Raw genomic sequence first — 21036 nt, forward strand, 5'->3', positions numbered from 1 at the left:
GTACTCTTTTTATTTGAAAAAGAGTTTAAAACAATCCTTCATTTTTAACTTATATACTAATTAAATATTAATGTTAGTAATAGCACAAAAATACCATCTTTTTCAAAAATATTAAAAATAATAATAATTTTTTTTGAAAATATATCCGAATTTTTTTTTATTTTTTTAATTTTTCTAAAAAATATCTCCGACAAAAAAAATTAAAAATAATAATAATTTTTTTAATTTTTTAATTTTTTTATAAAATTAAAAAAATTAATTAATTATTTGGATGTATTTGATTGTTTTTTAAGTTTAAGAATTTATTTGTATTTTTTAAAATAGAAAAAAGTATGTTTTAAACTCTTTTCCAAATGAAAAAAGTACAATTTAATCCTTTTGGTAGAGATGAAACATAAGGAAAAAAGCGGGCAAGTTTGCAAAAACACTATTTGTATCCAATTTTGGATACAAAGGAAAAAAAACTCAAAAACAAAAATACAAACAAAATTTCGTGAGAGAGACGTGCGAAAAAAAGCGGGCAAGTTTGCAAAAAACGTTCCAAAATTCGGTTTTAGCACTCAAAACCCAAAAAATCCGATCAATCAAACCACTCACCCTCTCTCTCTCAAGCTCTCAGCTATATTCAAAATTTTAAACCTCCAATTCTTCTCCGATTCATCACTCACTCACACCCCCTCACATCAAACCCCTGATTTTCCCGCGATTTCAAGAACTCATTTTATTTTTCGAAATTCTTTACTGATTTGAAAAAAACTACTAAAAATGGTGGTGGTGAGTGCCGAGCAAAAAACAACGGAGAAGAAGAGTCCAGAAACAGTCAAAATGGAGAGAAGAGTGAGTCCGAGGCTACAGGCGTCGGCTAAACAGAGAGCTGAGAAGAAAGAGTTGGTTAGAAAACGAGTTGAGTTGTTAAACGAGTCAGAGGAAAGCCTCAGTAAAAAAAGAGCCGGTGTGCATCGTAATCGAAGAGTAAATGTGCAAAACACAGACGAAAATAAAAATGTACCGGCGGACAAAGAAGTTCACGACGTTACTAAAGTGATCGCAACTGAATCTGAAACAGTTAATAATACTGCGGCTGTCGTTGCTGTTACTGGCGGTGACGGCGGTGGTGCTGTAGTAGAGAAGAGTGTTTACGCTAGGGTTAAGGAAACCCTAAGACTGTTCAACAAGCATTATCTACACTTTGTTCAGGTTTTGCATTCTTTGTTTATTTTCCTGATTTATTCTATTTCTATGTTTTTGATGCATGAAATATTTATTGTATAGGAAGAGGAGACAAGGTGTGGAAAGGAAGCTGTTGATAAAGAGAAGGCGTCGAAAAAATCGAAATCAAAGGTTATTGTTCGAGTTTTTATTTGGATTTCGTTATACTTTTATTTTTGTTTATTTTTTAGCTGATCTATAAATTTGTGTAGAAAGTGAAATCCGACGGTGAACATAGTAAGAACAAATCTAAGCGTCCGGATCTAAAAGCAATGTCGAAGGTGAGTGAAGTTTCACTTTTCTGTTGCTTAATCACTAATGTATGAATCCTTATAAATTCTTCAGGAATTTGTTTCTTTTGTAATTGACTGTCACTGGCATTATTGTTGTGATAATTTTTAGATCCTCTTAAACCACTCTCCTCCAAGCTAATAAAGTTCGTTCAGAGATATTAAAGGAAAATCTTCGTTTTTGGATCGAGTTGGGGTTTCAAATGATATTGCAGTCTGTATTATAATTAATGGATGCTTTGAAGTTCTGTAGTTGTCCAAATTTTCTTATGTTTGAGTGTTGCTGGCTATCACGAAGAGGACATGGTGAATATGTAAAACTTGTCTTTTTTATCCCTTACTGCATCAATTAAGCTTCCAGTTTTTTTGCTTTATTTTTGTTGCTGCTGTCAATTGCTGCCATCATATATTCTGATACAATTTATGCATTATATGATATAGAAAAATTTGTTGAAATTATATGGCTTTTTTGTTTGTTCAGTTTATGAATTGATCTATGCTTTTATTTTGGCAGATGAAGGAGGCTAAGGAAGTGTTGTACCCTAAGAAAAGAATCGGCAACCTTCCAGGTTTAAATCTTGTGCTACTATTTTTTTCCTTTTCTTTTTTAAATTTGAGTTTGCTGTTTTAAGATTTTATTTTTTTGGATACATAGTTTAAATATTTATCTATGTTCTTTAGTATGGTGCTTTATGAACATTGATTGTTAATGTGATATGTTTCAAGCTGGAAAGTTGTTACTGATGGGACATTGATGATAGGTGTTGATGTTGGACATCAGTTCTATTCACGATGTGAGATGGTCGCTGTTGGTTTTCATGGCCACTGGCTGAACGGGATTGACTCTATGAGCGTGTTATATAGTAAGGTCGTAATGTTGATTACTCTTGCAAAACTTTTAATTACTTGAATACGCCTACAAATTTTTTAATACTGTAAAATTAGTTAAATGGTGTTTGATGAAACTTAAAATTAAGTATTGAATTTTAAGTATTGAGCATAATAATCACTAAAAAATTTAAGTGCTTGATATAGTAATATGCTTGATAACTTTAACTACTGAAAAAAAAGGCCTAATGGTGGAAAAAAGCCTAACCATTTCGACTTTTTGTAGATATATCCAAACCTTTTAAAAGTTGTAAATCTATCCAAACTTGACAAATTTATTGTAACTTTTTCCATTTTACCAAAATTGATTTAATTATGCCAATAATAGCAATTGAATATGTGAATTTTTTTCAAAATTAAAACAAAAAATAAATAAATCAATTTTGAAAAATATCAAATTGATTTTAAGCAATTGGATAGATTTCCAAGGAATTAGCCAAATTGGGATAGATTTGCAACTTTTGTAAGGTTTGGATATATTTCTAAAAATTCAAAAAGATGACTTTTTAAAACCATTAGGCCAAAAAAGAATTATGTTTTCATTAAACATATTTTAATGATGAGACTTTTTATGATTAAAATATATAACTGAAATATATAACTAATTATTATGATAATATTTGTATTAAAATATCATATTTATTTATATATATATATATATATATATATATATATCAATAAAGGTAAAATAGTCTAACTTTATAATTGATAGCAAGGTAATAAAAAGGTGAATTTATGATTGGTTATTGATACTTAATTAGTAGAAATTATAAGTCAAAATTAGTAGAATTTATGATTGTTTCTCCATTTTTCTGATTTCGGTGTTTCACATTTCAGTTTTCGTGCTATATAGTCTGTCATACTCCTTCTATTGGAGGGTTTAAATAGATTCTTTCCATAAAATTAGATAGCCTACCTATGCAGGCCTTTTATTTGGTATGTAATATTGATGAAGCTAGTGCGAAGGCTACGACTTAGAATTGGAGAACAACTTGAAGAAATGACATAAAATCTTTGTGTGTTGGCCCCGAATCGAATTGTTTGGGATTCAGAAGTGAAAGAAATCATTTTATCCACTAATAGTGGACAAATTGGCCTATTACCAAATCATGTGCCTATTACCTCCTTTTTCTGAAAAAAAATTAATGACTATTACTCTATACACAAATTATAAGAAAAACAATAGTAATTAATGCTTTCTTAATCTATGTGCAAAAGGCATTTGTCCCTTGAACGGGCAGAGGGAGTATCAAATAGTAGATTAACACTTTGTCAATTGTTTATGCAAATTTTAAGCGGATTCATTTGCAATGCGATTATGTATTGGCATTTTTTATGATCATTTTTTTATGATATTGCAGGAATACAAAGACTATACATTACCTGTTGCAGTGGCAATTGTTTTATCAGGAATGTATGAGGATGACTTGGATAATGCAGAGGATGTTGTCTATACTGGTCAAGGTGGTCATGATTTGAATGGAAAGAAGCATCAAATTCGTGACCAGACTATGACTCGTGGTAATTTAGCCCTCAAGGTGTGTAGTTTAATGTCTAAAACCCTCTTTTTTATTATTAATGGTTCAATAAAGGAATGGACCTTTATAAAGTACAATTTTTATATGGTTAAAATATGTCAAGTTTTAAAAGGTTACAAAGTTGTGATATTGAGTCTTTTTATTCATAAACATGCATGTCATTTTTTCATATTATTTTGGTTGATTGGAATCACAAATCATCTGGCAAATTAAGCACAGTGATTCGCAGAACATTTCTGCGAATTACTTGTGGTTCGCAGAAATGTTCTGCGAACCATGCCTTATGTAATGACGTCCTCCACGTGGAGGACGTGTCACTCTAAAGCAATTATCTTAGGGAATCATAAATACGGGATCAACCCGAAAAAGTATTTACTAGTGATAATAACATCTAAAATACAAGATGAGCATATGCAAGTCTGATTACTAAATCAAAAGCTACAAATTCCGGTTCTTCTCTGAATAGGAAAAATTAGATCCTTATATCAGGAATAAATATAGCAACAAATCTCAAATTATTCCTAGCTGTACATATTTGACATATATACAAATAGGAAGTTTTCCCCGCACTCCCTCTCAAGCTGGTGAATGGATTTTTCCATTCCCAGCTTGCCAACTATCTTTTGAATTACTGCAGCAGACTGTCTCTTTGTTAGCATATCTTCTAATTATCCTCCACTGGAGACAATTGGATTGAAAATCAGTCCTCTATCTATTTTTTTTTAATGAAGTATTCATCAATCTCTACATGTTTGGTGTGATCATATTGCACATGATTTTGTGCTATATTTATAGCATAGCACATATCCATATATCCTAACACATAACCATGTGCAATATATATCCTAATACATAACCGTGTGTTAGGATATGTATTTTTTTAATACTTTATACATGTTTGTTTTTTGCCAAATACTTTATACATGTTAAAACTAAAGAAATTATACTATAATATTTATTAATAATTAACATTATCAATTTGAATTCAAAAAAAAATATTATCAATAATTCGATTCTCAATTCATGATTCACAAAATTAAAGTTAAAATTTCAATTCTCCATTTGAATTTCGCTTTAACAATGACGATTGTTTCTGCTTTAAATTGCAGAACTGTGTAGAGCAAAATGTGCCTGTACGTGTTATTCGTGGCCATGAATCTGCCAGCAGCTACAGCGGCAAGGTTTACACTTATGATGGGTTGTACAAGGTTAATATGGCTCTAGCAAATGTCTGGTTTATGAAGTTTTTTAGTATTGAACTTTGATTTTTCATGGATATGCTTCTATCTTCAATAAGCTTATTCATAAATATATATTTTCTTTCCTCGGAATGTATGCCTTAAACTTGAATACGTCCTGAAATAACGAATGTCTTATGAATGGCCAACAAAATGTTTTCTATCGCAATAACCCTCAAAATTCAACTTGAATTTATCTGTAATGGCTATCTGCTTCTTATTGTTAACGTTACTCTGCCTTATTAACCTCGACAGATTTATAATTGATGAAAGCTTGCCTGCAAAAATAAGTGTTTTCTCATTTTCTGTGGCAAACTGTTTTTGTTTCTTTTAGCTTGCATTTCCTCTAGCAGCTTTCAGTCCTATTTTTCCACCGATTGAACTGTTGTTCTTCAGGTTGTTCAATACTGGGCAGAGAAAGGCATATCTGGCTTCACTGTTTATAAGTATCGTCTGAGGAGGCTTGCAGATCAGCCAATGTTGACCACTAACCAGGTTCTATGTTTTTCTTTTAATTGTTTACAATGTAATTGTCAACCACACATTCACACTTCTCTTAGGCTCGAAGGTCTGATTATCCACAATTTATAGGAATTATGTTTGCAGTAATTAAAACAGTGTCCTATTGAGCATATTACTTTTTAAGTTGATTTTCTTGCAATATTAATAATTAGTGATAACAACAAATAACCACAACAACCAACAACATACGGACTTACACATTTTCACCAATGACAATGAAATTACTTTGCATCTGTGTATTTTAATATCAAGAGCACATTTTAAACATTTGCTTGCACAAGTATGCAGAAATAATTAGACAACAATGACATTTAAATTGCTTTCTTTAAAGCTTAAGTGGTTAATAACAAATTAACATGACTTGTTTTTTTTTTTGAAAATTTTACTTTGTATTGATCCCTTGCTCAACTTATGGCGTTTAATACTAATAATAACAACATCTATTAAAAGGCAATGCATTTAAATTGATTGATAATAAAAGGCTGCTTGTGCATCTCTCATGAATGAATTCAATAGGAATAGTTTCTTTATCTTCTTTCTTGGATGGTATATTCTGCATTTTCTCATGCAGATTAATGCTATAGCATTTACTTCCTTTTCTAGCTTTTAGTTTTTGATAAATCTCAATTGGAATCCTACCAAATTCCAATTATTTTTATTTTAGCTCTTAAAATCACATCCATTTACCTTTGATGACAGGTTCAGTTTGTTAATGGGCGTGTACCTCAATCACTTTCTGATATTAGAGGGTAGTTGTTATGTTTTGTTTAATGAAGTTTATTGCTTTTTTTGTTCTTGCAACATCTAATTAGTTTTTGCTGTTTGATTGACTCAGATTGGTCTGCAAGGACATTAGTGGAGGTCAAGAACGTATTCCAATCCCAGCTACAAATTTGGTTGATGATCCACGTGTTCCACCGACAGGCATGTTAATAATTTATTATTGGATAATTTATCGAGTATTATTATTTCCTAAATGCGCAATGGATCTAATTGGGAGGTGCTTTATTATTTGATTGACTTGTATTTAGCACGACTAAAATTTTGTTTTGATTTTCTGTCACATTTGTGAACAAAAACAAAAAACCAAACACTTCTAAAATATCCAAACAAATTTGCACGTCTGCAATTTTAAATAAAACTTAATTTTTATTAAATTATCTTAAGCTCAACCTATTGTTATAGCTGTGTCCTTGTGGCTCAAATTGATCTAAAAAAGTGTGTAATTGCTGACCTTATTACAAGAAGTAATGGCATGATAGATAAAATAAGTTGCAATTACACATAACTTACGCACCACTTATAGCATTTAGGTCAACAATTTCACTAAGGTGGTGCCCATCCTCTGGTTGAATTTGTTGAGGTGGAAGTCAGTTATCGGCTGCCACCTCAGCAAATTATGACCCATGTATCGATTTGGGAAAAAATGAAAGTTGGCCAAATATGATATTTTTTAAAAGACGTGATTAAATTGAAAAAACCTGTACAGTTGGTGAATTTTTATGACTTTAACCCTAAAATTTATAATTAGTATATTAGGGAGAAGGTTGGAGTTGCTCCCATTGAGGATAAGCCCAATGTTGGTACATTCAGACTTTTTAAACATGGTGAGCTGTGGACCTAGAGATGTTTCAAATGGAAAAGATGACTATGGATATGGTTTGGTTCAGTTGATAGTTGATGGCTAGCAGTTAATAATTGATAAATAATATTTATTTGGTGAGATCTAATTAGTCGCTATTGTTGATATGTTGAATGACAAAGGGTATAATTTTATATTATATAAAATTAAATTTCTTTATAACAAAAAAAAATTAATTTAAAAATTATTTATATAACAAAATTAGATAAATTTTATATAATTACGGTTAGGGTAATATAGATAGTTAAATTTTATATAATTTATAAATAATTGGATCATTTAAAAGTAGTTTAGATGATTTTAAATGTTATAAAAGTAATATATCTTAATATGAATAATTTTATCTAGATAATTAATAAAGTTTAAACAACTTTAAGCTGTTGGAAAAAAGTTTCAAAGTTGAGCTTTTCGTATTAGCAGTTGTTTGAGTTTCAAAAGGCTAAATACCTAAGTAGTTGTTGGGAGTCGAAAAGCCCGTGTTTAACCATCAAATAGTTAAACCAAACACCCACTATATATTAATAGATGTAGGAAGGTATGGGAGAGGTAGAAGAGTGACTCAACCTGATTTTAAGGATCCTTTTTGGAGAAGAGGCCCAAAATCGGAGTGGAAGAAAAAAAATGAATATGATCTATCTCAATTAACTTGGTATTAATTTAACATTACAACTCTGGCTCTTTATGTATGGTAATATAGCTGCTTTAGTTTGTTTAACTTGCCTTCTTTTCTCTATTTTCTCTAGTTTGAGTACTTCATATGCTTAGCAACCAGAACTAAACCGTCAAAATAAGCCTGTTTTGCTGCTTATTTCTTTAATATAGGTTTGACATATTGCAAGGATCTTCAAGTTTCAAAGAATATTAAGCTTCCTACCAGTGCTGCTGGTTGTAAGTGCAAAGGAGCATGCAGAGATCCTCGTACATGCGCTTGCGCCAAGCTAAATGATTATGAGTTTCCCTATGTGCATCGTGATGGTGGCAGGTGTGTTTTATTCAAAGATTAGTTTGAAGTTGTTCTGAGAGGCAATTTTGTGATAAATTGTTTGGCTAGATTTATAGAACTTTTACCTTATATGCTCCTGGTTTCTTCTGTTTACTTGTAGGCTAATTGAAGCAAAGGCTATTGTCTTTGAATGTGGTCCAAATTGTGGTTGCGGACCTGATTGTGTCAACCGGACATCTCAAGGAGGCCCGAAGTTTCGTTTTGAGGTGCATTACTAATTCCATCCGCGTAAATGTTCTCTATCAATTTGAATAAAGTCGCAATTTTTAAATGGCTGTATGTTCACATATGCTGTTACTTAATATTATAGGTTTTCCGTACCCCAAAGAAAGGGTGGGCCGTGAGATCGTGGGATTTTATACCATCTGGGGCTCCAATCTGCGAGTACATAGGTGTGCTGAAGAAAACGGAGGAATTGGATAGTGCCACTGAAAATTGTTTTATATTTGATATTGACTGCTTACAGACCATGAGGGGCCTTGGTGGAAGAGAGGTACCTTAAATATAATCTGCTAAAAAGCTATTATATCCTCAATGCACTGATTTTGTTTTGTTTGTTCTTTACACCCAACAGAGACGGTTAAGAGATGTTTCTGTACCAACAGTTAACACGGGTAGAGCTGATGATCAGAAATCCGAAAGCGGGCCAGAATTTTGCATTGATGCTTGTACCACTGGAAATTTTGCCAGGTTCATAAACCATAGCTGTGAGCCTAATCTGTTTGTTCAATGTGTTTTGAGCACACACCAAGATCTCAAACTTGCTCGGGTAATGCTGTTTGCGGCTGACAATATACCTCCTTTGCAGGTACATGTCTCTCTTTTGTTATGAAACTCAGTGCTTATATCTCCTGTAATTTATGTGCAATTTAGTCAGCTTCTACTAATTAGTAAAAGTAGTTACTTTGAAATGACGTGTGCATAATGCTCTATTTTTCAATATTTACATTGCTAATGACATTAATGCGTCTCTTCAGTATAAGGTGTACTTGTTCTTGTGATGTATTGCATGTTATTTTATTTTTGGATTTCTACTTGGGAATTGGCAATTCGGCAAAGCTAGGGGTGTGCAAAAATCGAACCAAACTGGATATTTCAATTGAACCAATAAATTTGGTTCGATATGGTTTAACATTATAAAATGTTTTTGTTACTTTTGGTTATTTGAATTTGAAATTAAAAAAATTCATTCAATTTTAGTACAACGCAAATCTAAAAATTGAACCAAGTGGTTCAATTTGAAATATTTTATACTCTTATAAATTCAGTTTGGTTTTGACTGGCTGTTCCTTTTCTTGTTTACAGGAGCTTACATATGACTATGGATACGCTCTTGATAGTGTCTCTGGCCCGGACGGAAAAATTATCCAGATGGCATGCTACTGTGGTGCAGCAGGCTGTAGAAAACGCTTATTCTAGTTTCTGCTGCTGCTGCTATTCTTTTTGCTATACAAGTAGAACTGGGCAAAATGTGGAAAGCTGAAGGCAGTACTAGGTATGTTGCAGTTTTGTACATCATTTAATTTTCTGCCAGCATATACTGTTTTTGTGCACTCCAATCCCAGATGCCATTTTTGGTAGGGTTCATAAACTTGATTGAATCCTGAATGACATACGTCAACTAAAATGATAATATACATATCTGATGACAAAAAAAGAAAAAGGAAAAGGCTATTCTGTATATGGTGATTGCGGGAAGTTTTAAAGTAACACTTCCTTTACAACGGATCTATTCATTTAATGATTCAAAATTTCAGCGAGAGCCGTGGGTAATTGCTACATTTATGTAAATCTTGTGTTTCTACCCTAACTTAACCTTTGTATGAAGGTTAGCCAAATTAATTCGGGGTGGTTTGATTCCACATAAAAAATGAAAATGAGATTGAGGATGGATGCCATTGGGTACTTCACTCATCTTAAAAAAATATTATTCACTGTTTTTATTTTAGAGTGTTATTAGAGTTAATTTTTCTGTTTTGTCACTTACCTATCGATTAATGCTGTAATTTGTAATCTTTTAATTGCAATCTTTTTTGCATTTATATCACGTATTTTAAAAGTCGATAAATTTATACACCAACTATGGCAATTCGATACACCTATTTCTGGTAATATGCTTGGTGTGGGAGGCGGAGCTGTTTGTCATTGGCCACGTCAGAGCTTCATCAGACAAGTCTAAATACTCAGTGCAGTTTGATGCTACACAAATAATACAAAAAAACCACAAACTGCATTTGTAAATCAAGAAGAACAAGAAGAAAAGAAGAGAGACTTTCATTCTTTTGAAAGTCTTAACTTTTCCAGCAAAAATATGCGACTAACTAGAATTGCAGCCTTATCAGCGGTTGCCTGTTTATGTTGGAGAGGCTTTGGTACATTAAAGTGGATCATGTTTTCAGAGAAGGCGATAAGAGTACGGATTCTGCCAGCTAATTTTGCTGCAAGTTTATCAATAGGATACCATGAACTTGCTACTGCTCCCACATCCAAAAAATATACTCCTAATCCTATCAATTAATTTAAATTCAGCCATCTCTGATTCATATTTTGAGACTGGGTTCCTTATTGAGCAATTTTCAAAAAAAATTAGCAAACTAATTTAAAATCTCGATTTCAACCGATTTGATAATCCAATTCAAATTGTTCTAGTTCGCCTGCCATTAGTTTATCAAGGCCATAAGTATCGGCTTATTGTTATTCATGATATTGTTCAGACTCTCATCAAGAAGGATTTCCTCTCATTATGAAAAATTTATTATCTCTATGGGATTAAATTCCGAGTTATTATGAAAGAACGAAAAGTGTTTATTCTATGCCTACCTACACTTTGTCTACCACAAATGTTAGAAACATAAAAGCTTCAAATTTCAATTTAGTGGTTAAAGAATCGAATAACAGACCAGTTGGTTGAATTCGAAATTGATCAGTTGTTCGGTCCGACTAACATAGTAAACAAGTCCAACTAAATTGGACAAGAACCTAACCAAACCAGTGATCAAGCTGATTGAATTTGTAGTTGAACTGGCGGTTGGGCTATAAACCATGCAAGTTCAGTAGTTTTTTTTACTCAACTGTTATCATCCACCGATTCGATTTTTAAAATGCTACTTCAAGCTACACTTTCAACCCATAAGTGTAGAGGAAAATGAAGCCATATGGAAACCATCATTCATCTTCAACCAATGAAGCAGCCTTTCAACAACATTGAAGATATGGTTCTTATACAACCATACTTTTAATCGGTTATTAAAAAACTAGACTGGCTAGCTGTTCGGTCCAACGGATGCTTAAAACCAAAAACTCAATCCAATCAGATTGGACTAAATAAAATTCTCTTGTTATTTTTTACAAATTAAAATAAAAAGATTTTTCAGCCTATTTGGTAATCTAAATATCCTTTTTAAATCAATTGATGCTTATTATTCAAAAATTGGAGAGACTACCGATTTGATGGGTTCAAATGGTATAAGCGTTTGGTAACAAATTGTTAAGTTAGGAACTCAATTCCTTTCACAAGCGCTTTCCTCTTCTAATTATCAAAAACAAAAAAAGGCAGGGTGACATGCAATACTGTTGTGGGATAATCAAATAGGGGTAGCTTCTATTTATAATAAAGCTTAATGGTGCAAAAAAGACAAACAGTTTCATCCTTTTGCAAGTATATCTAAAGTTTTTAAAGTTTACAAAATTAAACTAATCTTTTCAATTTATTGGTTAAAGAATTGAATAGCATACTAGTTGGTTGAATTCGAAATTGATCAGTTGTTCGGTCCAACTAATATAGTAAACAAGTCCAACTAAATTGGACAAGAAGAACCTAACCAAACTAGTGATCAAGCTGATTGAATTTGTAGTTGAACCAGCGGTTGGGCTATGAACCATGCAACTTCAGTAGTTTTTCTTTTACTCAACTGTTATCATCCATCGGTTCGATTTTTAAAATGCTACTTCAAGCTACACTTTCAATCCGTAAGTGTAGAGGAAAATGAAGCCATATGGAAACTATCATTCATCTTCAACCAAAGAAGCAGCCTTACAACAACATTGAAGAAATGGTTCTTATACAATCATACTTTTAATCACTTATTAAAAAACTGGACTGGCTAGTTGTTCGGTCCAATGGGTGCTTAAAACCAAAAACTCAATCCAATCAGATTGGACTAAATAAAATTCTCTTGTTATTTTTTGCAAACTAAAATAAAACGATTTTTCAGCCAATTTGATAATCAAAATATCCTTTTTAAATCAATTGATGCTTATTATTTAAAAGTTGGAGAGAAACTATTTGATTTGATGGGTTCAAATGGTATAAGCGTTTGGCAACAATTTGTTAAGTTGAAAACTCGATTCCTTTCACAGGCACTTTCCTCCTCTAATTATTAAAAAAAAAAGAGGTAGGGTGACATGCAATACTGTCGTGGGATAATCAAATAGGGGTAGCTTCTATTTATAATAAGGCTTAATGGTGCAAAAGAGGCAAACAGTTTCATCCTTTTGCAAATATATCTAAAGTTTTTAAATTTTTTACAAAATTAATCTAATCTTTTTAATTGTTCACCTCAATCTAGCCTCATTTACCTTTTATGTTCATTTTGAGCTTCAAAAATACTTCTCCTTTGCTTCAACCATTAACAAGTAATTAATTCAGAACTGAATTTTGCTATTGTTTTTGAATTTTATGGATTAGGAGTTAGATTTGCAACTCTGGACTTTAAATTTTTTGGATAGGTTTGTGAATGGTTGAAAGGTTTAGTCTTTTTTTCCTGAACTTTTAGATTCCATCTTAAAACCAATTAGTATCAAGTGAAGAGGTCCAATCAATATATAAACACATGTCCATTCATACACAACCAATGTGAGATTATTCCAATTCAACAACGTGACTGAGCATAGCAACAGATCCCCTCACGCATCTGTTGCTCTGCTTGGTCACACTGCGCGTGAAGGGGACTGTTAAAGTTGGATAATCTCACATTAGTTGTGTGTGTGAATGGACATGTGTTTACATATTAGTTGAATGTCTCTAACATGAACCATTAAACCTTATAATAAATTTACTCTAGTCATGATTTCTTTTCATTTTGCTTGATGTGTCTGACCCTTTGTCTTATAGGGCTTCCGCTGAAGAAGCTGGATGTAGGGGATGTGATAATGCTTGTGGAAGGAAATGAACTCACGACCTAGTAGCCCAGCAAAGGGGTATGTGATTGGTCAACAACCAGTGTGCATATTATGGGGCACGAAACAGGCAAGTTTCCTTTTGATGTCTTCTGAGAATTGTTATTTTGTATGTGCGCGTTCTATATTTTATGCTTCATTTCAAAATCATTAACTAATCAAATTATTATCATGAAACGAAAGATGGAGTTATTAGTTCATTCATCATTGGTTTTTATCTGCAATTTATTTGTGTATAAAATGGAAGTATGAGATATTAGTCCTTATGTATCTGAAGAAGAAAATCGAAGTTAAGCCATTGAGGTGGAAACAATCTAGTCTACCGTCATGTTTCCGTTGTGTAGGTAGGAATTACGGGTATGATTGAGAGTAGCATCATAGTGTAAAGATTGCAACATGTATTGCTGACATTAAAGAACAAAATGTTGCTAAAATTGATGCTCTTTTTGTGGTGGTCTATGTTAATATTTGCCATTGACTAATATAGGATGCAACTGGTAGTTTGGGTCAGCAAGTAAGTCCATATTATGGTTATGGACAAGGTTAAAAGGATTATGCATATGGTGCATATGCTGGTTATCATATTATCCTCAACAGGTTAGTATGAATTGTTACAGCAATTTAGTTGTCATTTACGCTAAACTCTTTATATTTGGAATTAGCTCTATGAACTTTGACGTTTTTATGACGATGCTCGTAGTCAATTTTTGAATGCTATTGAAAAGAAGAGATGCTTGGTGAACCAATTTATCCTTGGTTGTTTTTGAGTTTGCAACTCGGTGGCCCAATAATAGGTAGATGGTGTCAACGATATCACCGGCGCCATTCCAGTTGTAGAATAAAAAGAGGAACTTTATGACCCCCTAGTCGCTCCTGATGTTAACAAGTAAAGTCTCAACTTTATGGTGTAACTGACATCTATATCTTTTTGTTCGCTGGTTAATGTTTTAGTTCTTTGATTTTGATTGTCAGGTTAAATATAAAATTCATGGAAATGCCACTTATCGTTGAAAACCTCATCTCTTCCGCGACAAGCATAGGCATTATACGCATTATATAGCGTTATGATTCTCAGTTTGGCTGTCTTAATCTGAGCAACATATGCAAGAAATTGTCACCAGGATTGAAAATATATGTGCTTACCATCTGTTTATTTTGTTCCCCTGATCAGGACAGAGTAATGCTATTGGAAGGAGCATTTCTGTTTGCTGTAGCATATTTTCTTAGCTTATTTTGTTATCATCTGTTGAGTGGTTTTGGTGACCTCTTTTGGTTATGGACAAATTAATAGTGTTTGAGCTTTTCCGCATTCATTTATAAGAAAAAAATGTTATGAGAATACATGATCATGAAAAATTCTTCATTCTCTAAAATTTCTCATTTAAAATTTAATCTCTCATGTGAAAAAATTTAAATCTAACTTTTTTATACAAATGATAGATTGTTTTAAAATTTAAATATTCTAAAAATATTCTTATAAATCTATGATTTTATGAATTTCACATTCCATTTAAAATTAAAATTCATTAAACTCCTCAATCCAAATGGATCTTTTCTCAAGAATTACTCTAACTGGAATTCTCATGAATTCATGCACAGCAAGTCTTTTTGATAAACTGCATCTAAACTTGGACCAAGGAAAAAGTACTGCAGAATTATTAAGTGAAAAAAAGTTCAAAGATACGCATCGAAAAAGAAAGATACACGCCAGGTTTTCAATAAATAGATGGTTTGTTCATTGCTTTTTATTCGCATACTCGAAATAGAATACAGTTTCTTGCCGGAGAATGTCAAACCAAATTACAGTTTTACAACAGGCTTAAGGTCTGAAAAACTACCGACCTTTCAAGTTTTTTTCAATAGCACCCTCACCTTGTAATTTTTTCAATAGCACCCTATTTTGTATTTCTGGCTTTCAATAACACTCTAAATTAAAAAAATTAGATGATTTGATTACTATAAGGATGAAATTTTTTAAAAAAATTAAATTTAAAGGTGAAATCATATTTTTTTCTACTTGGACACTTTTAAACAAGTCCTTTAACTTAAAAAAAAATCAAATAAGTTCTCGATAAATGAGTTTAATTTGATGATTTATGGTGCTATTGAAAGTCAAAAATAAAAAATAGGGTAAAATTGACTGTTTTACAAGGTCGGGGTGCTATTGAAAGCCAAAAATACGAAATAGGGTGCTATTGAAGAAATTACAAGGTGAGGGTGCAATTGAAAAAAATTTGAAAGGTCGGTAGTTTTTCAGACCTTAAGCCTTTACAACAACATATGAATTGAAAATGTACTGATGGAAAAGAATGAGTCAAAATTGTTCAGATGAATTGAGACAACAAAATGCAGTTTTCTGTTTTCTGTATTCTTCTCAGATCATAAAAACTTGGCCAACCAAGGTATATCCTTGCTGCCTTTCAGCGCAAAAGCCACATCATCACTGCACAGTAAATAAAAGGAGTTTAAATAAAACATTTACAGTTTTTCAGTATATAAATCTTTGGCCTTGGGGGATTTTGTTTACCTTGGGAAATTGAGCTGCAATTTCTGCAACCTATGCCTGCCTCCTGGTTCGCATAGAATGATTCTGCTTTCACCTAGCATGCATCTGCCAAAACGAAACAATAAAGCATAAATTAAATTATATTAGCCAAATCTGAGAATAAGGAAATCAAATTATGAGGAAACAAAGATGGCTTACCCAACTTTTAAGAGAGTGTCCCAACCAGGAAATGCTTCTCCATTGCTTGTGCAGAGACATGAAACCGTCGTTGCCAACTGCAACCCAGAAGAATTTTAGGAAACCAGAAAGCATTTAACCTTAAGCTTCAAAGGATATACAAAAATACTATTAAATGAATCACTTTGTGCTGGGATATGCTCGAATATCATTTGCATAATGTTTCAAGTTTCCAACTATCATAACAGTTACCATGATTTAAAACCTGAGTTATGAATCATAATTAGAGAAAACTACGGTACAAGTAGGAAAAGAGGCTTTAGATTTTGACCTTTTCAAAGGTTGTCTCCCCCATCCCTGTTTTATAGAGCTCATATACCATAGCCGTGAGAAATATTTTGCTGAGTTTAGAACAATTCTTCATTATCTGTAAACAGGATAGACAATCATCAGGAAAATGCTGAGCTTTTCACTTGGATAAATAAATGTAGCTGCAACTATATCCATCCTAAGCTGTCCATTTATAATCAAAACAATATTAGTTAATGGAGTTAGTGTCCAGACTGCCATCAGTTTCACAGTGCAAGCTCTTTGATCATAATAATATTGTAAACATCAGTCTTGATGAGACAACAGAAATATATTGTGATCTTATGGGAAATATGTTCGACGACATACTTTGGCCATCCACGTCTTATTTGAACCTTTTATTATTATGTACACACAACTACCAATATTTCCTTTTTCAATCAAGGCAAAGTTCCAAATGACATCAGCTCCTACGTATCCATTACTGGAGAGTCAACTCACTTGAATATGAGGCGCTTGAAACATTTCCTGAATAGCTGCCTCAATATCTGACATACCAACAAGGCATTTACCTGGAAAATGAAAGGTAGATGCTTTCCATGAGTATAACTACTGATTTAGCAAATGATATTTCAAAACAAAGCAACGTGAAATTTAAAAGCTACAGGACTCATGCATAAGAAAATATAAAGACAGATTTATCTAGCTGTTCTAAACCACTAAATATTATCAAATTTGTAGTCCCTGATCCTACTCTGGCAGTATTTTGTTTTTGATTCAGTGTTTGGAAAAACAAAAATGTAATGCATCCTAGTATTTTTACCTGCTGGGGTGGAATCAGTTCCCGAAGTTAATTTCTTAAGACGATAGTCAGTAATTTCTGCTGCACGCCTGCATATCTCCAAAGCACGGCGTGCATCTCCTGAAATTGCTGCTACCTGTGAACCAAAATAAGATATTAGTATTACCTTAACATATAGACAGATTTATATGAAAAAATTCCGAATCCTATAAAAGCAAAATGCAGCGCAAAAAAATTTGAGATGAACATACAAGGCACATGTAAAATTTCATGGAAAAATCAGTATACAAAAAGACAGACCTTTCTTGAAGCAAATTCTATGGCTTGCTTTTCAAATGCATCAATTCCTTTTAGACGACTTGAAATTATTTCTTGAAGTTGCTGAAAATTATAGGGTCCAAAGCAAAGCCTCTGCATTCCCATACGGCTTGAAATACGAGGAAGTAACTTTTCTGGAAGATCCATTGTATTTGCAATTCCTAGATACCAAATTGTATTCATATTAGATTAACTAGAGCACCATCATTACCATCTCAATATTACTAACATAATTCAAAATACCTCCAAGAAAGAAAGAGAGATACCTATAACAATCAGTTTCGAATGAGGCTTAGTAGGCCAGTCGAGAACATTGTACAGAATCTGAGATAAAGAGAAAGGATCATGCATTGTATACTTTTCAACCCTTATTGCCATTTAAGACTTCTTTTACAAAATTACCACAATAAATTTTCACATGAAAAATAGTAAATTACCGATTGATTTCGAGTCACAAGCAGATCAAGTTCATCAATGAGTAGAATACAAGGCCGGTTATCTCCTTTGCCTACTTTCTTTCCTTCCGAAAATCTTTCATTCAGCAAATTGAGAGCCTTTTTCCAACCAACCCTGTGTCCACTTAATGCTTCATATATAACCTATCAAAATAGAGTTCAAGTATCACATATTAACAACAGACTTAATTCTTATTAGTAATAAGACTTCTATAATATGTTACCCTATATATGTTCTCCGGTGAAGCTAACTTTAGACCATTAACCTCCACAAAAGTGTACGGTTGTATATTTCCTGCATCAGCTTCAGATCTTAGGTTCCTCATTACTGCAAGTAGACTCATTGTCTGCAAAATCATACCCACAAATATACTGGATGAGTTTTACATGTATCCGCACCATTAAAAAACCGATGACTAACTATTTTGACAACACATTATGTTCACTTGATTGAAGCCGACAGATTTTACCTTGCCAGTTCCGGGAACACCATGAATGTAAAGGCAACGACCAAGACATTGATCATCACAGATGGCACCTTTAATGAATTCTGTTATCTCTTCCATTTCTCTATGTCAAATGTAACCTCCTTTAGAATCTAAAGTAAATGAAGGTGAACTAACACACAGAAGCAAAGTGTCAATGATTCATACTTATTCCTGCAGGGTAGAGACTTGGGCAATGTTGCCAACAAAAGTGTTGCTTTTGCTTTCTCCAATTCAGTCTTTTTGTGACAACGGACATGTTCTGGAATTCTCTTTGTCCCAATCTTCTGAAGTCCGTGGAACTTGCCCTTCCGAGAGTTCTGCAATCAGAACAAAATTTATTATTTCAAGTCTCAGATAGCCACTAATAAGATCAAAGACAGAAATATGCAAAAACAATAATGTCCATACAGCAGCCAACGATGCTCTGACTTGAAAGTTCTTCCCATTTTCTTCTTCATACTCAATGTCTTCATCCGTATCAGATTCTGCATCCTTGGAAGACTTCCAGTCTTCATCACTGTCAGCTGCTTCCCCATCCTAACAAATAAGCAAAGTTTTAATATTTTTTGTCAAGATTCAACACACAAAAATTCCATTGTGACACAACAGAAGGCCTGAACTACATTTGACTTTCTTACCTCTTCATCATTATCAATATCAGCTAGACGCTTGAAACTATGCCAAATGATGTCATACTCATATTCACATAAGAAAACATCGTCTCCTTCTGTATTTGCCTTAGCAAATTCCTTGGGGCTCTTGACGAAGCAATGACGGATGATAGACTCCATCTGCACACACATTCATTGGCAGAACTTTAAATATGCAAGTCAATAGCAGTCTTTTTAAGTACCTAATGTCCCTAGAGAACAACCAAATTAATGAAGAAATTAAAATTTTCCTTGTAAATTTATGACAGGCTATGTCAAGAATGCCAATTCATTATCATTGGCTTGTCGAATTCATAAATCAACAACATGGACTAACACCCATCATGAGAAAAACATCAAAGACTATGCCGGGATGTCAATTATCATTGCACTTTTGGAATTCAGAAATTACTAATAAAATGATATAAAAGCCATCAGGACCATCACCTCAATGTCAGCAAAATCATTTGTCTTATAAAGCTCTCTCCTTAAATTATGAGGCTGTCGTCCAGCAGCAGTCTCTTCTGGAATAATGTACCATCGCCCTTTAAACCAATAGCTACCATCCACCTCCTTCCACAAGCTGCACACACAAAAATGAATAAAATCAACCAAATGAACATAAGTTACATAACCCAATTAACACAAAATTTCACAAACAAATCCGCAACCTCTCAATATGGGCAGCCCATAAGTCACTAGAGAGAAGCTTCTCCCTAAGTGTTCGAGCAAGCTTCTTCCCCTGCGGCGGACTAGGCATCTTAACCTCTTTACCCAACTTCCTATCCTCACAAAACCCGCATATCCAATCCCCTTCCGGTACTTCTCTCAAAGGCGGTTTCAAACACTTTAAATGAAAGCCACCTAAGCAGCAATCACACTCGAGCATAGCAGCTTTCCCTGCTTTAAAACACACTCTACACTCCTCCACTTCCGGCTCCTCCTCATCAGAACTAGCATCATCTCTCCTCTTCACATACACGTCGTCTCCGACCTCAAATTCCCCGCCATCATACACCACTTTCTTATAATAAACCCTCTTTTTACAATTATTTTTGCTCTTCAATTGCCCTTTTATGGTCAATTTCGTCTCCTTATCTACCACATTACTTCTCTTCCTCTTCTTAATGGTATCTGATTGATCCGGTGATGCAGGAGAGAATGCCACCTCTTCATCGAATTCTTTTTGAATTTTTCTTGGCTTTCTTTGAGATTTGGATAAATCTTTAACTAATTTTTTAGGGGTTTCTTTAAATTTAGATACTTTCTTAGTGGGTTTTTCAATTTGGGAACTGGGTTTCTGTGGGGTGGCGATTTGGTCTTGTTTGAGCGACAATCGGCGGGAAGATCGGCGAGTTGGGTCATGAGTTAGTGGGGTTTGAGGAGTGATGGAGATTGAAGAATGGGGGATTTGTTTGGGTTTCTTTGAAGGAGATTGGAGGGATTTCTTTGGAGTGTCTGCCATTAGAGAGTGTGATCGGAGGTTTTTGGGTAGCGTGTGGCGGAGGCGGTTGAAAAGGAGGGTAAAAGAGTGAGATTTAGAGGCGGAGATGGGGAAATGGCGGGAAAATGTTCCCTCTCATTTCGAGTTTAGACCGTTGGCAGAGTGGGTTAGGTTTGGGTTGGGTTGCAAAATTTTATTTTATTTACCCATTGGCTTTTCATTAATTTTTTTAGTTAATAATTATTAATTAGGGATTAGGATCCTTAACTTAGCATAAATTAAAATTAATCAACACTCTTTTTATAGGGGTAAAATCTAATTACGTTAGTATTTAGTGGTTAAATTTTCCATTTTTAAATCGGTCTTAAATTACTGGCCC

At 33.4% G+C, this 21036-nt stretch overlaps 2 protein-coding genes, 1 long non-coding RNA gene and 1 other non-coding gene across 5 annotated transcripts; 2 read left to right on the plus strand and 2 right to left on the minus strand.

The window, feature by feature from the left end:
* The first annotated feature begins 491 nt into the window (after nt 1–491).
* On the plus strand, nt 492–10372 carry LOC126674430 (histone-lysine N-methyltransferase, H3 lysine-9 specific SUVH4-like). Its single transcript, XM_050368873.2, has 15 exons — nt 492–1197; nt 1273–1341; nt 1422–1490; nt 2014–2068; nt 2261–2367; nt 3749–3925; nt 5035–5133; nt 5560–5658; nt 6385–6434; nt 6521–6609; nt 8150–8309; nt 8431–8536; nt 8641–8823; nt 8905–9138; nt 9636–10372. The coding sequence occupies exons 1-15, from the start codon at nt 766–768 to the stop codon at nt 9747–9749; spliced, it is 2043 nt and encodes a 680-aa protein (XP_050224830.1). The 5' UTR covers nt 492–765; the 3' UTR covers nt 9750–10372.
* Nucleotides 10373–13996: 3624 nt separating this feature from the next.
* LOC126674431 (uncharacterized) lies at nt 13997–14821 on the plus strand. Of its 2 annotated transcripts, XR_008790398.1 has the most exons (3): nt 13997–14105; nt 14209–14394; nt 14481–14821. It is a non-coding gene; the product is annotated as an uncharacterized LOC126674431 (long non-coding RNA). The 2 variants fall into 2 exon arrangements; XR_007639529.1 differs by having other exon boundaries at nt 13997–14394.
* A 399-nt stretch (nt 14822–15220) lies between these two features.
* LOC126675031 (origin of replication complex subunit 1B-like) lies at nt 15221–20822 on the minus strand. The gene is made up of 16 exons (XM_050369598.2): nt 19885–20822; nt 19661–19796; nt 19202–19354; nt 18972–19100; nt 18729–18880; nt 18546–18645; nt 18300–18422; nt 18058–18219; nt 17887–17944; nt 17603–17781; nt 17324–17438; nt 17002–17072; nt 16523–16618; nt 16213–16289; nt 16036–16119; nt 15221–15951 (listed from the first exon to the last, which is right to left on the minus strand). Exons 1-16 carry the CDS (start codon nt 20676–20678, stop codon nt 15888–15890), a joined length of 2493 nt encoding a protein of 830 aa, XP_050225555.1. The 5' UTR covers nt 20679–20822; the 3' UTR covers nt 15221–15887.
* On the minus strand, nt 19217–19297 carry LOC126676041 (small nucleolar RNA snoR28). The gene has a single exon (XR_007640216.1). It is a non-coding gene; the product is annotated as a small nucleolar RNA snoR28 (small nucleolar RNA).
* Nucleotides 20823–21036: the final 214 nt, after the last annotated feature.

This window comes from Mercurialis annua, linkage group LG3 (genome assembly GCF_937616625.2).
Source record: "Mercurialis annua linkage group LG3, ddMerAnnu1.2, whole genome shotgun sequence".
NCBI lineage: Eukaryota > Viridiplantae > Streptophyta > Magnoliopsida > Malpighiales > Euphorbiaceae > Mercurialis > Mercurialis annua.

Bases quoted from the DNA above. Each gene is read 5' to 3' on its own strand.
- LOC126675031 (XM_050369598.2), bottom strand. From the start codon at position 20,678: ATGGCAGACACTCCAAAGAAATCCCTCCAATCTCCTTCAAAGAAACCC. The intron at 16,290-16,522 runs GTCAAAATCTAA...TCTGGGTTGCAG, and splicing joins GGGAGACAACCTTTGAAAAG to TTGGCAACGACGGTTTCATG. The intron at 16,120-16,212 runs GTAAGCCATCTT...TCGTTTTGGCAG, and splicing joins GACACTCTCTTAAAAGTTGG to ATGCATGCTAGGTGAAAGCA.
- LOC126674430 (XM_050368873.2), top strand. From the start codon at position 766: ATGGTGGTGGTGAGTGCCGAGCAAAAAACAACGGAGAAGAAGAGTCCA. The intron at 1,491-2,013 runs GTGAGTGAAGTT...TTATTTTGGCAG, and splicing joins ATCTAAAAGCAATGTCGAAG to ATGAAGGAGGCTAAGGAAGT. The intron at 3,926-5,034 runs GTGTGTAGTTTA...TTTAAATTGCAG, and splicing joins GTGGTAATTTAGCCCTCAAG to AACTGTGTAGAGCAAAATGT.